At 45.8% G+C, this 15,025-nt stretch overlaps 1 protein-coding gene across 2 annotated transcripts in view; it reads left to right on the top strand.

Moving 5' to 3' along the window:
- The window catches only part of FGFR3 (fibroblast growth factor receptor 3), a 55,297-nt gene extending 41,901 nt beyond the window's left edge, over positions 1–13,396 (top strand). Inside the window, exons 9-18 of one of the 2 annotated variants that reach the window (XM_053940796.1) lie at positions 2,510–2,697; positions 3,578–3,723; positions 3,816–3,937; positions 5,129–5,239; positions 5,393–5,583; positions 6,299–6,421; positions 8,014–8,084; positions 9,507–9,644; positions 10,079–10,184; positions 10,273–13,396. In XM_053940796.1, coding sequence (XP_053796771.1) covers positions 2,510–2,697; positions 3,578–3,723; positions 3,816–3,937; positions 5,129–5,239; positions 5,393–5,583; positions 6,299–6,421; positions 8,014–8,084; positions 9,507–9,644; positions 10,079–10,184; positions 10,273–10,437 — 1,361 coding nt within the window. In that variant the 3' untranslated portion in view covers positions 10,438–13,396. Of the gene's footprint in view, positions 1–2,509; positions 2,698–3,574; positions 3,724–3,815; positions 3,938–5,128; positions 5,240–5,392; positions 5,584–6,298; positions 6,422–8,013; positions 8,085–9,506; positions 9,645–10,078; positions 10,185–10,272 lie in introns of both variants that reach the window. The other variant, XM_053940795.1, reaches the window with a different exon arrangement.
- Positions 13,397–15,025: the final 1,629 nt, after the last annotated feature.

The raw sequence follows: 15,025 nt of genomic DNA, 5'->3' as shown, positions 1-15,025 counted from the left end.
GATGTTTTGCTTTGGAAATGCCAAGTTCCCGGAGGCCGCCCCTTGCTTGGAGCAGGGATGTTTTCCAGGGAGGCCTCTTCTCTGGGATTTGCTGCAGACCCCTGTTGCATACTTGCAGCTGACTCTTTTTGCATTGCATCTCAAAATTTAAGTGATTGCAGTAATGATACAGTAAAACACACAGAATCTTTTTTTTTTTTTTTTTGTCTAATAACAGGGAGGTATTCACAGCCTCTTTGTTAGGACTGTTAAGTGCCAAAATAAGGAGCTTTGTCTTCTTACACTGACAGTGGGTGAAGAAAACCTCCCCATCAGATGATCCAGGGCACCTAAATTGGACATGAACTGTGGATCATCTTAGGAAGGATCCTTTCTGTCTGACCTCATATCTTAACCTAAAATTAGATGCATAAGTGTCTGGTGTGAGTACACCCTTCCCTGCCTGTAGCATTATTTCCACTTCACGGATGAGCAGGCCAAGATAGTGATCTCAAACAGAAGGTCAAGGAGAGTCATCTGTAGGCAGAGCACAGGAGTCCTGGCTCCCAGGGGCATTGCATGCTGCCTGCTCCAGCTGGGATCGATGAAAGCTGCAGTGGGCTTGAAACCCGAGGCCAGAGTGACCTCAATTTTGTGGTCCTTTCATGTGCAAAGCTCTTATTGACAATGAAGCCAGCACAGAATGTGCAACAGAGGGATCTGTTCTGCAAAAGGGGGAATGAGGCTGTGCTGCCCCTTCACCTGCTGAATCTGTCTCTGGCTGCAGGGCAGGCTTGAGCATGGTCCAGGGAAGTACCAGCAATATTCATATTGAACCTCACATGTGCTGTGCCTTACATTCAGTACAGAAGCAAATCTAGAGTATGTTCAATACACTCTTACACCCAAAATCCTAAAGAACCCACTTTGATTCACCCAGTCATAGACCACATTTGGGTCCATCTCACAACACATCCATCTCAGGATGTGTTTAGGAACCGGAAACTTTGGCATTTCTAATCTTGACTTTATCTGTGCGGGTGATTTGGATTTAATCACTTTTACTGGGGCTTAAGAAGGTCTCCTCCACACCCAACCCTGCTGCCAGTGGGATCTGCTGATCTTTCCTGTTTTATTTGCCAGCACTTTAATAGCTGATCTGATCCTGTTTCTGTTTCTGACATCCACTGGATGAGAAAACATTTCCTTTGGTTAGAAGACTAACATCTGTTATTTTCAGAATATCACGATATTGTCTCATCCGACTCATACTTTGCTTTTACAGTTTATGAATTCACACCTCTTATTTAAGCAAAAAATAAGCAGGAGAAAACTGACCGAAAATCAAAAAGTGGAACTTTATTTTGAAGTCAGATGCAGTGAAGGACAGCTATCTGTGCAGCAGCAGGCCCCCACAGAGAGGGATGCAGGATACAGCCCATCTGGGGAACTTAAGCTTGCAATGGCCTGTCCATGCTGCAGGAAGAGAGACAGGGAGCAGAGGGCACTGACCACAGTGCCTGATCCCAGGAGATCTGGTACTCCTGTCTTGTGGGAGGAGATGGCCACTGGCAGGATCAGGCCCTTCACAGCTGGCACACAGGCTGGAGCAGCCCCCAATGTCACCAACAACCCTTTCTCCATGTCCTCCTGGGCTCTGCCACCAAATACTTGAAACAGAGCCTGCTGCTGCCAGGGAAAGGCTCCTGCTGCTTGCTGAAGGGACTGCTCAGCAATGGACACAACCCATTACTGAGCTAACCACACCAGCATGACTTCATTATAAAGCTTCCCACTGCTGACTGTCCCTCTGATTCCAGCACACCTTTGGGGGACAGAAAATCAGTCCCACCATGGCTCCTTCCTCTGGTCGACATGCCTGTCCTGAAAAGAACAAGGGAGAAAACACAGCTGACCATTGCTGGTCTCTAAGAAGTCTTGCAAGCAGGTAGCCACTGCTGATGGGCTCATGCCATCACCCTCCTGGCTATCCCACCTCTCTGAGACAGACCTTCCAGCCTCTTCCCAGCAGAAATTAAGTTTTCATTAAATAATTAAGCAGAGTTTTCTCTTGAGACTTTCTCCCTGTGTGATGCCTTACTGCTGGGTGCTGTTCAAGCCCCTTGGTCCCTCAGGGCAGGCACTGGTCTGGTGGATGGAGAATCTGAATCAGCAGAGTGCAGCAAACCCAGTGCTGCATATCCAAGGCATCCAGCCACCTTGTGTGGATACGTGGAGAGGTGCAAGGTCCTGGTCAGAGGGACAGCACAGACGTGTGAAGGTGCCTTCAGCCTAGAGCAGTGGTTTTCAATCTGTGGGCTGGGGGCTGTTAAAAACCCAAAGTAAAACTACCCCAAAAAGGGCAAACCAAACTAATGTTTGCAGCTACAGCTGGAAAACCACTGGCCTGGGAGAGTCCCCTCACTGAATTCACTGACATTGACATAGCTGAACAAGTCCTGCCCAGATTATCTGTGCTGTATGTGTGTAGTTGTCCCTGTCCTGACTGCCATCTTTTGTCACCCTGCAGCCGAGGAGCTCATGGAGATGGATGATTCGGGCTCAGTGTACACTGGCATTCTCAGTTATGGCACTGGCTTTTTCTTCCTTCTCCTGGTGCTGGTCTTGGTGATTGTCTGGAGGATGAAAATGCCAAACAAAAAAGCCATGAACACCCCCACTGTTCAGAAAGTCTCCAAATTCCCACTCAAGAGACAGGTAACAGAAAGTAGATACAAGATTCCTATTCCCCTCTATGGTATCCCTCTTTTTTTTTTTTTTTTTTTTTTTTCCTCCTCCATCTCTGAAATTCTCTCTCTAGGTGAGAAGCTCCACCAAAAAAACATTGCCCAAGAGGGACATAATTTGGCTGCAAAGAAGTGTAACCCCCTTTTATTTATTTCTATGCCCGTGGAGCTTTGGCAGAGGTGGCAGCTGACTCTGGCTCGTGAGCAGCCCTCACTGCTGTTGGCCTTGCCCAAGAGGTTTTGGCAGTGCAGCTGTGAGTGCCACAGAAAGCACATCTAGCAGAGGAACTCCAGTCCAGGCTCCCTGGAGGAGCAGGGATTTGGGGAGAAAGAGCACTGGTTGTGCTCATTCCTGCTTTCACAGATGTCACTGGTGAGCCCAAAGCTGTTGCTGTGATGGTGGCAAAGGTCCTCTGTGAAGTTAGAGATGTTCTGCTGCATGAAATTGCAGAGGGACAGGACCAAAAGACACCCCATAAACCCCACAGTGAGGGGTATGGATTTCAAGTTTTGGCTGCAAGCTCATGGTGGGCATTGACAGTGCCAGGATGGGAAAAGTCACTCATAGCCTGTATGGGCTGTGGAGATGCAACAGAACAACTGAATGGATTATACCTCCTGATGCTGGAGGGCACTGGCTGACCTGTCCCTCCTTTCCATCTGCTAAACACTTGACCACAAGTGCCCAAACGAGTGGATTTCTGCAAGGGTGGGGGCATTTCCCAGTTAGAAATTCCCAGAAATCTGTCCAAGGGCCCAGAGACCTCAAACCTCCTCAGTGGTCCATCTCGGGCACGGCTTGCCCTGGGGATACAGTTGGCAATAACACTTCATTTGCTCTACCCAAGCAGGTGTCGCTGGAGTCCAACTCTTCCATGAATTCCAACACGCCCCTGGTCCGGATCACGCGCCTCTCCTCCAGCGATGGGCCAATGCTGGCCAATGTTTCCGAGCTGGAACTACCTCCAGATCCCAAGTGGGAATTGACACGGTCTCGGTCAGTCAGAGCCACAGGTTGGGATCTCTGTGCCTGCTGGGAGTGTCCCCACACCAGGACCCCCTAACATACCTGTCTGTTCCTCCCTCCAGCCTGACCTTGGGGAAGCCGCTTGGCGAGGGGTGCTTTGGCCAAGTGGTGATGGCAGAAGCGATTGGGATTGATAAGGACAAGCCAAACAAGGCCATCACAGTTGCTGTCAAGATGCTAAAAGGTATGAGGAGTCCACAAAGGACAGAACAGCATATTGTGCTGGGATTTCCTCTCTTTGCTTCTCTTTTAAGTCTTTTTTACAAACTAGATACAATAGAAGAAAGCAGGAACAGCCTTCTCCTCCCCTTTACCCACATAGCCTGGGGGTGAGGGCTGTCTCTGGAGAGCAGGCAAAAGTGCAAATCCCATCAGGAAGAGGGACTGGGAATTAACCCAGTTCTCTGCCAAGGGGTAATAGCATCCCTAACAAGAAGGGGAATCCCCCTCACTTCTAGCCAGCTCCACGAATCAGCCCACTCCTTACTCCTCCCCTAACCAGCGCTGCCTGTTCTACCAAAAGCTTGTGCAGCAACCTCAGATGGAGTTTGCAGAATTTCAGCTGACAAACTCCTTCTTGAGGAACTTTTTCATTGAGGAAACTTGGTCCCAGACACCTGAGAAGTTAAAGGGAGACAGAAATGGGGGATTCAGTGGGCGCCTCTGGATAAGTCTCCATTTCCCATCCTGCCCCCAGACACAGTAACCACAGACAGCTGAGGAGTTCACCTGGAGCAAGCAGGGCAGTGAGCAGCCTGGGCTTGAGCTTACATGGGGGAACACTGGAAAAAAAGTAATATTTCTTATTAGAAATGGGTTTGGTTAATTTACATTTCCTTTAGTCTTTTCTGAAGCTCGTTTTGGAAGTAGGAACATTTCCATCTTTCCAAACCGAAACATTCCTTTGGGGAAGTTTTCCCAAATTTTCTACTTTTGTAGATAGGTTTTTCTATTTTTGTAGAGAAATTGCAGCTTTTCATCCAAAAAATGCATTCCCTCCCAGCCCTGAGCTTCCACCATCATCAACTCCTGTCCCCGAGAGATGAGGGACAGAAACTATCAGAAAAGTAGAAAATGTGAATGTTTTTTCTTTAACACCTGTGAGGATGAAACAGAAGACAAAAGGCATTATTGATTTCCTTATGAACATTTACCTCCACTTATTTGTTCTTTTGTCTTTTTTTGTTGCCATGGTGGTAGGTTTTGTTTTTATTTTTATGCTTCTTCCTGAAGTAGAATAAAGTCAAATACCTCCATATTCTGAGTATTGTTTCCCCATCAAAGCCCCCCATTGCTGCGCAGCAGTTGTAACTATACCCCTAAACACTTATTTTCTTCCTGACATTTTTTTGCTTTCCTCCTCTGCTTTCTCCAGATGATGCCACAGACAAAGACCTTTCTGACCTGGTCTCTGAGATGGAAATGATGAAGATGATTGGGAAGCACAAAAACATTATTAACCTCCTCGGTGCCTGCACGCAGGACGGTACGTAGCAGAGCAGCCCGGTACTAACAGGGTTGTGGGAGGCTCAGATTTGGCCATCCCTTCTTTGTAATTACTGGCTGCCCAAAATGGCCCAGATGAGATTTGGGTGCTTGGGTTTTCCTCTGCTGGATGCTGATGTGCTCTTCCTTGCAGGACCACTCTATGTGTTGGTGGAATACGCGTCAAAGGGGAACTTGCGGGAATACCTCAGGGCACGTCGCCCACCTGGCATGGACTATTCCTTTGACACCTGCAAGCTGCCCGAGGAGCAGCTGACGTTTAAGGACCTGGTTTCCTGTGCCTACCAGGTGGCACGGGGCATGGAGTACTTGGCATCTCAGAAAGTGAGTTGAGAAACCTCATTCGGTAGAAGCCTTGGTCAAAGCCACATGTTCAAAGGCAGGGAATGCTCTGTGTGTGGGACAACCCCAGGCAAAACATTGCAGGCTTCTCCCTTTAGAGGCCAAATTTTGCTGGATGAAGTATCTTGGGGTTTTTGAGCTGGAGGCTCCATCCATATGCAAGGTCCCCATATGCTGGCTGCATTCCTGACCCATGCCGCTGTACAGCTGTCACCTGCAGGACCATTAGCACCCCCAAAATGCCTATAAAAGCACCAGCGACCCAGACCATTCTGCAAGTCTGTGTATTTTGGATGTATTTGGGATACCTTAATTTGAAGATCCTTTACCCCTCAAATATTATCCTGCACTCCTCTTCCTGGAGGAAACAGCACGAAAAGCAGCTGCACGTCCCAGTAACTGCCCACAGAAGGAGGGGAGTTGTCTTTCTCATCCATACATCCCATCTGGAGAGAAAAGGTGCGTGCGTGGCCCTGTCAGCTCCGAGGCCGCCGATTAGGTGTTGCTAAGAGGTGGTTCCCACTGAGCAGGCAGTGTGGGGTGCTGACACACAGAGCCAGGAGCTAAGCAGTGCCCACAGCTTTATGAGCCTGGGAGTCAATGAAACGGCAGCTCATAAACCACATGGTGCTGTTGCTTCCAGGCAGGCGCGAGCAGCTAACGAGCCCTTATTTATTGGCTTGCTCACCTTTCACAGTGCATTCATCGCGACTTGGCAGCCAGGAACGTGTTAGTCACTGAAGATAATGTGATGAAAATAGCTGATTTTGGCCTCGCTAGAGACGTTCACAACATTGACTATTACAAGAAAACCACCAATGTAAGTACAGAGCTGCCAAGCACACACAGTTCTTCTTCTGGCAGGGAGCTCGGTCATCCCTGCAGCAAGAGGGCTTTGTCCCACATCTCCCTTTCTAGAGGGGCTTAGGAGAAAGAAATCTGACAGGGACTTCACCTGGTGAGGGACTGTAGATAGGTTGGTCCCGGGAGTCTGTCCACCATCTGGTTTTGTCCTGACAGATCCTGGTCCTGCTAGCAGCTGGGTGTGAGGTCTCAGCTCTGGCCAGGATGCTTTAGACTAAGAGAAACTGAGGCTTCTCCCAAACAGGAATGGAGCCCTTACCAGTCTGCTCCACTACTGTTCATAAAGGTCCCAAGGAGCTAACTTCTGTCTCACCAGAGCCCTTGACAGAGGAATGTCACTTCTTGTGTACCTGGATCTACTTGTCTTTCATGCATTTCTCTCTTTTTTACTCTGAGCTTGGCTCCACTGCCAAGAGTGAGAAGATGGTCCCACACAAGGGCTGAGACCTGGAGTTGTTAATATTTTCTGTAGAGATGAATTTACGAATGAAGGGCTGAGAGAAGAATCCCTGTGTCTTGGTTCAGAGCCTGCAGCAGATGTTGAGCCCTGAGGGAAAACCCAGCTAGGACAGAGTGAGGAGATGGCAGTGGAAGATTGAGGGCAGTGCAGAACCTGTGGGTCTTGGGATTGCAAGGGGTTTAAATGTCCAAGCAGTCCTTTGAAGTCCACCATGTCCATACTGATCCACTTCAATAGCATATCAGAAATCTTCCTTAATTGCCAGGATTTCTTAATGAGAAATTAATAGCAATTCTTGGGAATTTTAATTGCAGACCAGATGGATTTTTCCCAGTTTGAGCTGTGTAGGACAACTGAGAGCATAATCCCATTTGCATATCCTGCCTGTGTCTCTAGTCGGCTCCCACAGTGAGACAGTGGGTGAGAAGAGAACAAAGTTCCCCCATATCCAAATTATGGTTCAAACACAAAACAGTACTTTCTGTCTCCCTCCAGGGCCAAAGAAAGCCCCAGAGAATTATGATTAATCTAGTCTTTCTCATCTTGTATTTCTCACATGACAGTCTGTGTTTATGACCCTGATGTAGGATGGGATCAGACCTCCTCCTTTAGCCTCCAGCAGGATCAGGATTTGTTTCTTAGAGGACCTTGCCCTTGCCTTCACTCTTTGGAAGTTTCCCCTGAAGTTGAGCCTAAACTAGGTTTGGACTTGGAGTCAACTGTACTTTCCAGACAAAGAGATGGAAAGTGTTGTCCCATGCTCTGCCACAGAGTTTGCTGCATCTGTGAGCCTTGGATGCTGTTCCCATGCAAAGATTTAGATGCACTGATATGTTAAACCTGCCTTGGCAGTGAAATACAGGCCTCTACAGAGAGCATTTACTGAAGAGATTGTCAGTGAAGATCCAGGGATCAAATGCTCTAATCTGTTTATATGTGGCCACTGCTGCTTTGCCCAGTGACCGGGAAGGCAGATGTGGTTGTTAATGAAAATGTTTCAAACTGGATTAGAAAAGAAGATTCAGATGGTGCCGTTGTGGCTGGGGGAATATGCTGATGGGATGTTCCCATTGTCTTCCTAATTACAGGGTCGGCTGCCTGTGAAATGGATGGCTCCAGAAGCCTTGTTTGACCGGGTCTATACTCACCAGAGCGATGTGTAAGCAAACCCACACTTAAAAAAAAAATAATACAACTGGGAAATCAACACCTATCGTATCTTACAGACTAAAGTACTGCTAAGCATGACCAGGGCTTGTTCCCTGCTGGAGTGCCTGGAGATGCAAAAGTACAGGAATTGATTCCAAACTGCATCTTCACGCATGTGGTTTTATTTTGCTGTTATCTGGTTGCTTTCATCTCAGGGTCTCTAGGCAGCTGCTGAAAAATTGCTGGAAAACAGGCAGGTATTTCGCCCACTTTATAGATGAGGTGATTCATCCAGCAGTTGAAAAATACTGTGCCAGAAACACCTCATGAAAAAAAAAAATTACCCTCTGCATCCTCCACACTTTGCCTCAGACTGTTACACTTCAGTCAAGGATGTGGAATAAGCTTGAAATAATCTGTCTCGTGTTAGAATTGATCAAAGAATATTCAGCAAATATAGTCTCAGATTAATTTTGCCATTTCATTTATTTTCTTTATTTTTCCTAATCCTGTCTCATCTGTTTTAGTGCCTCTGCACAGTAACCAAAATGCAGAGCACTCCTTACATGTAAATGAGTAACACATCTGAATTTTGCAAGGGCTGAAGCAGCTCCACATATACACTAGCTTTTTATTGTAATATTTGATCAATAGTGGCATTTTTATAGCTAGCCTGCCTTATCCCCAGAGCTCACTGCTCGGAATTGGACAAACAAATCCTTTCTATTTCTGTATTTTTCAGATATTTTGGCTTTTATTGATCTTAAATCATAGTTTCCTTGCTTAGGTAATGCTGCAGAGGGCATGACAGATAAATCAAAGCTAGAGAATGGGAGAGTGAGTGTGCATGAAAGCGAAACAGAGACAGATAATCCCTGTTTTTAGAAAGAAAGTGAAGAAGGCAAAAGATATTTTTGAAAAAAAGGACTTTTAACCAGAGCACAGCTGCGGGACTGAAGTGTGTAACATTAGTGCTCTGCTGATTTTTGTTGGGGTATTTTTCTCCCGCTTTGGCCAGTGAAATGGGTGTTGTAACAAGCAAGTTTTGGTATCAGCTTGCACAATTAGTGGCCTGTGGTTCCAAGCCTGCAATTCAGTGAAGCCGTGCATGAATAATTTGATTTGTTCCATTCAGTGGAGCTGGTGGAAGACCTAACAAAGAGCTGGCGGTGATAGATGGGCTGTCACCTATCTGATTAAATGCTCATTTCAATTTCAGACTTGGTGCCTGGGATTTCTTTGCTATTGAGTTGGATCAGCAGAGATCTCCAAGTAACTAGTAAAAATGGCCTAGGCAATTAGTCATGCTATTGATGACTTTGTTAGATATGCATGGCTGCACAGAAATAAAGCCGAGCAAGGGGGATGGGATATGGGGGGGCTTGGAAAAAAAAACCTCATTGAATTTTAAAGATCTTTCATTGGTTTCCAGCTGGTCTTTTGGAGTGCTACTATGGGAGATCTTCACTTTGGGAGGGTCTCCATACCCAGGAATTCCCGTTGAGGAGCTCTTCAAGCTCTTGAAGGAAGGCCATCGGATGGACAAGCCTGCAAACTGCACCCATGATTTGTGAGTGTGTGGTGGGGGCAGACCTTGCTCCACTCCCCATTCTCTCTGAGGCCAAATACGCCCTGCTGGGCTCTGGGGTCTGGGCTGTTGGGACATCCCCACTGGGAAATTGCATGGCCATCTCCAGGTAGACTTTCCTCAGCCCATGGCTGCTGAGCGACACGCAGCACCTGCCCTTGCTGGGCAGGTGGCACCTGGGGATGTAGCTCTGGGGCATCAGGACAGGTCCTCCTCCTGCTCTGAGGGCACGGTCATGTGTCAGATGATCAGTAATGAGGACCATGGCTCCACAAAACCCTCCTCTTCCCCCCAGCTGGCCATGGTGGAAGCCACGTTGGCCACAGCTGTTCCTTCAGCAATTTGGAGATGGGTGAGCAGGTGGGTGGGTGTCACTTGGCTGACCACATGTGACTGTCCCACGTCCCCACGTGCAGGTACATGATCATGCGGGAGTGCTGGCACGCCGTCCCCTCGCAGCGACCCACCTTCAAGCAGCTGGTGGAAGACCTGGACAGGGTCCTCACTGTGACATCCACCGATGTGAGTGTGGCGGGATGGGCGCGGGAGGGGGTCACTTGGTCCCTGGCATGGGGGACACCCAGCACTGATGGCTCTGTCACCCTGGCAGGAGTACCTGGACCTCTCGGTGCCCTTCGAGCAGTACTCGCCGGCCGGCCAGGACACCCACAGCACCTGCTCCTCAGGGGACGACTCGGTCTTTGCACATGACCTGCTGCCCGATGAGCCTTGCCTGCCCAAGCACCCGCCCTGCAACGGCGTCATCCGGACGTGAGGACCCCCAGGGCACATGGACAGACGGACGGACGGACGGGCGGGTGGGCAGTGTGCCCGTGGCAAGTGCGGGGCGCCGAGCATGAAACCGTACTGAAGGATCTTCCAGTGGAACTGTGTGATGGTGCCTGGAGATTTGTGTTGTTGACAAGCTGTTCAGGGTTTTTAAAAAAAAAAATTAACTTTTTTTTATAATTTTTTTTAATATTTTTTTTTTCCCTATTGCTGTATGAAAAGTCAAGAAGCACTGTTTGGCCTGAAGGAACTAATCTCTTGCCAAGATGATCTATCCTAGATGATTTTTTGTTTGGTTTTTTTGTTTACTTTCCATTTTGTTAGGGATTTTTCTTTACCACGCAGAATGTTGAACCTGGGGGGTGCTGACACCTCCCAGCCTCCGCACTTGCGTTCCGAGTGCCAGAGTAACCGTTCTGTGCCTGCAATACAAAGAAAAGAGAAAAAGAAACCTTCCTTTAAAAAAAAAAAAAAAAAAAAGAAACACATGCAAAAAAAAAAAAAAGTGTAAAGAATGTGGAAATTCTTCGCTTATGCAATCTGTACATGAACCTTTTTGGTGGAGCTGAAAAGCCACGTTGCCTGCAGGGATTCATATATTTATAAAAATATCTATATTTTTGTTGTCGTCGTTTTTATAGCTTCAGGATCGTACTACCCAGCTACATAGAAGGAATCCTTTTTGGAAGAAGAGAGAACAAAGCTAAGTAAAATGCAAATGGTCATGGAGAAATGAAAGTAAAAATAGTAAAAAGAGACGGTCAAGTCATGTGAAGTTGTCAGCGCCTTGGCCCTTGCACGGGGCTGGGAGCGATGGGTCCGTGCCAAGGCAGGAGCAGACCCCAGGGATGGGCAGAGAGCCTGTGGGGTGCCTGGGGAGCAGAGCATCACCCACCTGAGAGCGGAGGGTGCCCTGACACCTGGCCCCTGGAGCCCACACGGCATCTCAAGTCACACCCTGGCCTTTGAGAACAGCCAAATGGGGGGGAAAAGGAATAAATCTCATTTTTGGGGTTTGCCTGTTCTTGCTTGCCAAGGGTGAGTGGGGGGAGCAGCTCCTCCATCCACCCCTCGACACCAGAGGTTTGGCTCCATCGACGTGCAGTGACTCGGAGAGAGAAGTTACGGGTACCTGTAGGCAAGAGCCTTTAACTTATATCAAAAAGGTTTATTCCAGAGAATCTGTGTATATATCTATAAATATATTGTGTATATATATAAATAAATATATTAAAAGAAAAGAATGTATAATACTAATGCAACATAAAGCAGTACTGAGAGAGAGAGTCTCAAATTATGAGCATTGCAATCTAGGATATACTGATCTGGGCAAAAGAAAAGATGTTTTTGATTGTTTGTTTTGTATCTTCACAGTTTTGTTTTAAAAATTGTACCTTAACATGTATATTTGTAAAGTTATTTATAGACATTAACATATCTGTTCATTGGTTTAAATAGCATAGCATTACTGTAAACTTTAAATTTCACCAAGCTTAAGGGTGTTTTTTTTAACTTATTAAAAATGGAGAAAAAATATATTAATCAAGTTTTTCCTTTGTGTTTATGGGAAATATTGAAAGAATGTATAGATGTACAGTCCTTTAACAAATTACATTTAATGTTATAAATATATATATGTATTCATTAAAAAAACATTAGTTTATCCTGGATTGCAGTGAGCAAAGGTAAGTTTATTTTTCAATACATCACCAGTGGTTAAAACCAAGCAAATAGCAGCAGAGAGATGATTTTTACATATTTCAGAAAAACAGGGCCAAGAATTCTTCCATCAGTTTAACCACTGTGCATTAAGGGGGTGTGGGTGTTTATTTTTCTATTTTCAAATGAAGGTATTCTTTGTGGTCGATTTAATAACAAGTATGCAGCAAAGTGAAATGTTGACTTTGGATGGTGGCAGGGTAGTTTTTTTTCTCTCCTCTTTGCCAGTACTGTTGTATTTTGGGCTTCAGAAATGCCATGTGAGCAAAATAGTGACACTGTTTGCAGGAGAGCTGCTACAGCTGCATATTTCTTTTGCATCTAACACATTGGAAAGTGCCAGTGATGCCTGATTTTTGGTGTTTAGAATGCTATGCTGTTTTGTTCCTCAATGCCAGATAGCTGTGTAAAAGCACAGGAGTGACCTAAAGAATGTTAGCATGGATCAAGCTGACAGTGGGGGAGGTTTGGGCTGAGGATGTTTTGTGAGTCAGGTGAGGTGTTTTATTTTTTATCCTGAAGACTTCTTTATGTACTACCAGAAGAGGCAAAGCAAATTACATCCTGAATTCTTTTTTTTTTTCATTTTTCTCTGGTGCATATTGCATATCAATGTTGCAGAATAACAGGATGACAGCATCTCATTTAAAGTTTTTTTTTTTCTTCATAGAGCCACAGAATCCTTATCCTAAAATAAATAATTTATAGTTTGAGGTTACTTCAATGGAAGTTTGAGAAGGTAGATTTCTATAGATTTTTGTTTGTTGGAGTAAAAAAAAAAGATTTTTTTGGTATTTTCTTACAAATGTCTGCTAATTGTGTACATTCCAAGTACTCGAAGCAAAGAGTTTTCCTGTACTGAAAAAATAAAATGTACAAAACTGTGCATGGTTTTAAATGTTACTAGATATTATAAATATATATATAATTTATTGAGTTTTTACAAGATGTATCTGTTGTAGACTTGTTGACTTTAACATTTCTTATTCAATGCTTATATAGTTTTATAGCCTGGACTATTATCTTTAAAAGCTTAAAAACAATTAAAAGTTCCAATTTTGTTACATTTTATACTGTTGATGTTACAATCCACAGGTTTGCATAGTGTGATTTTTGCAATGAGCAACTCTGTTCAGTTTATTTTAATACTGTACTTCTGTGCCTGACAGCTGCAGCTGTCAAAGGTCTGAGATGAACACTAAATAAAACTATTCTGCTTTTGTTAACATGGGAAATTTACTTCTACCAAAAAAAAAAGAAAATAAATTAACAAGTTGATGCATTTTGGGGTTTATTCCCAGTTGTGAGGGTCCTTTGCAAAACCAAGTGTTCTAGGCACTGGGACTTGTAGTGCCAGGAAGGTTTAATTTTTATAGTGCTGCTTTGCGAGTCCTGGCCAGTTCAGGTTTTGTATTCATAATAAATTAATTATAGCCATTTTGGTTGAAGGGCAGTCTTCTGTATTTGTTAGTGGGTGTATTTATAGCCATGCAAGCCATTATGTGCACAGAGGTGTCAGCCCTGGCTTTGACTTTAGGGGGGCTAAGCAAGGGAACTCAGTAAAACCTGGTTTTGCGGGTAGCAGACAATGCAGGGGATGTTGCAGCTTGGGAAACTTTGGGCCAGTCCTACCAGCATTTTCATATAATACTGATTCCTACAAGTGATCCTGTTGAAATGCATCCCAGACACCTGGATCTAGGCATGCACCTTTGCCTACCTGTGTACAGCCTGCCCACTAGCAAACCTTTGTGCTTTAAGTAGCTGGGCATGGAATGGCATGCATCCAAGGAGGTTATATCTGTGGCACTGGGACTGGCACCAGCACTGTTCCATCCTCGATAAAAAAGAGTTTAAAAATTACATGAGATTCAGGTATTTTCCTTGCCATTGTAAGAAAAGACACCATTCTTTTAGCGCCACTGTGTTGTGAGAGGAGTCTTGCTACCTGAAATTAGTTGCTTCCATGCTTTAAGGACGCACTTTGGTGGCCAGCCCTGAGCCCTGCCCCAGCAGGAGCAGCATGGACCAGAGGACAAGTCCTGGCCATCCAGGGCTAGAGGCAGAGAGTGACTAAATGGCCTTTTGCTGGCACATGGGGAACTTGCTTCATCAGGGCAGGGTGGTGAGGATGTCGTGCTCCATTTGCCTCCACCAGGACTGAAAAAGCAGGAGAGGGCCAGATCCTTCTGCAGTGAGCTGTGGTGTGTAGCACACCTGTCCTTGAAAGCTTTCCCAGTAAAAGCCTGCTGGGCAAACAGCGCAGAAGTCAAAGTCACAAAGAGGAAAGTCTGTCCTGGTGCAGTGGCTGACCTGCACATGGCGCTGGCTTGGTGTTTGCTTTCCCTCTTGGGTTTCATGATGTCATTCTTCCTCTGCTGGCCTTCACCCGCAGCCGTGTTTGCTTGTGGCCTAGGGAGGAGAGGGTAATATTTTACTTTAATTGCCCTACAATGCATCCAGTTCTAAGCCCAGGTTGAACATTTGGCTGCAGCGTGTGATGTGCATTGAGCAACACACAAAACAACCTCAAGGAAAATTTGCAAATTTACTTGGTTAGGCTGTGTGACTCAGTGAACATCCTGCTGCAGCTCATCTCCCCTTCAGTGGCTGCAGCCTTCCACCCAAACCCAAAATGCCCTTTACACATGAAAGAGTTACTTTTCAAAGCAAAAAAAATGTCTTCTTTCCTCTGTGGGTGACTACACAAATAGAGCCTCTCACTGGCCACCGTGACCTGTTTCATAGCAACATTCAAATAAATTCCTAAAATTGTGATTTATTTCCATTGGTCATGGCTCCATGGTGAGACAGGGAGGATTTGGCAAAAGGAAGAAAAGTCTGAAGCCCTGCAA

The sequence above is a fragment of the Vidua chalybeata genome, chromosome 4 (genome assembly GCF_026979565.1).
Source record: "Vidua chalybeata isolate OUT-0048 chromosome 4, bVidCha1 merged haplotype, whole genome shotgun sequence".
NCBI lineage: Eukaryota > Metazoa > Chordata > Aves > Passeriformes > Viduidae > Vidua > Vidua chalybeata.
This window is presented reverse-complemented; position numbering and strand designations above follow the sequence as displayed.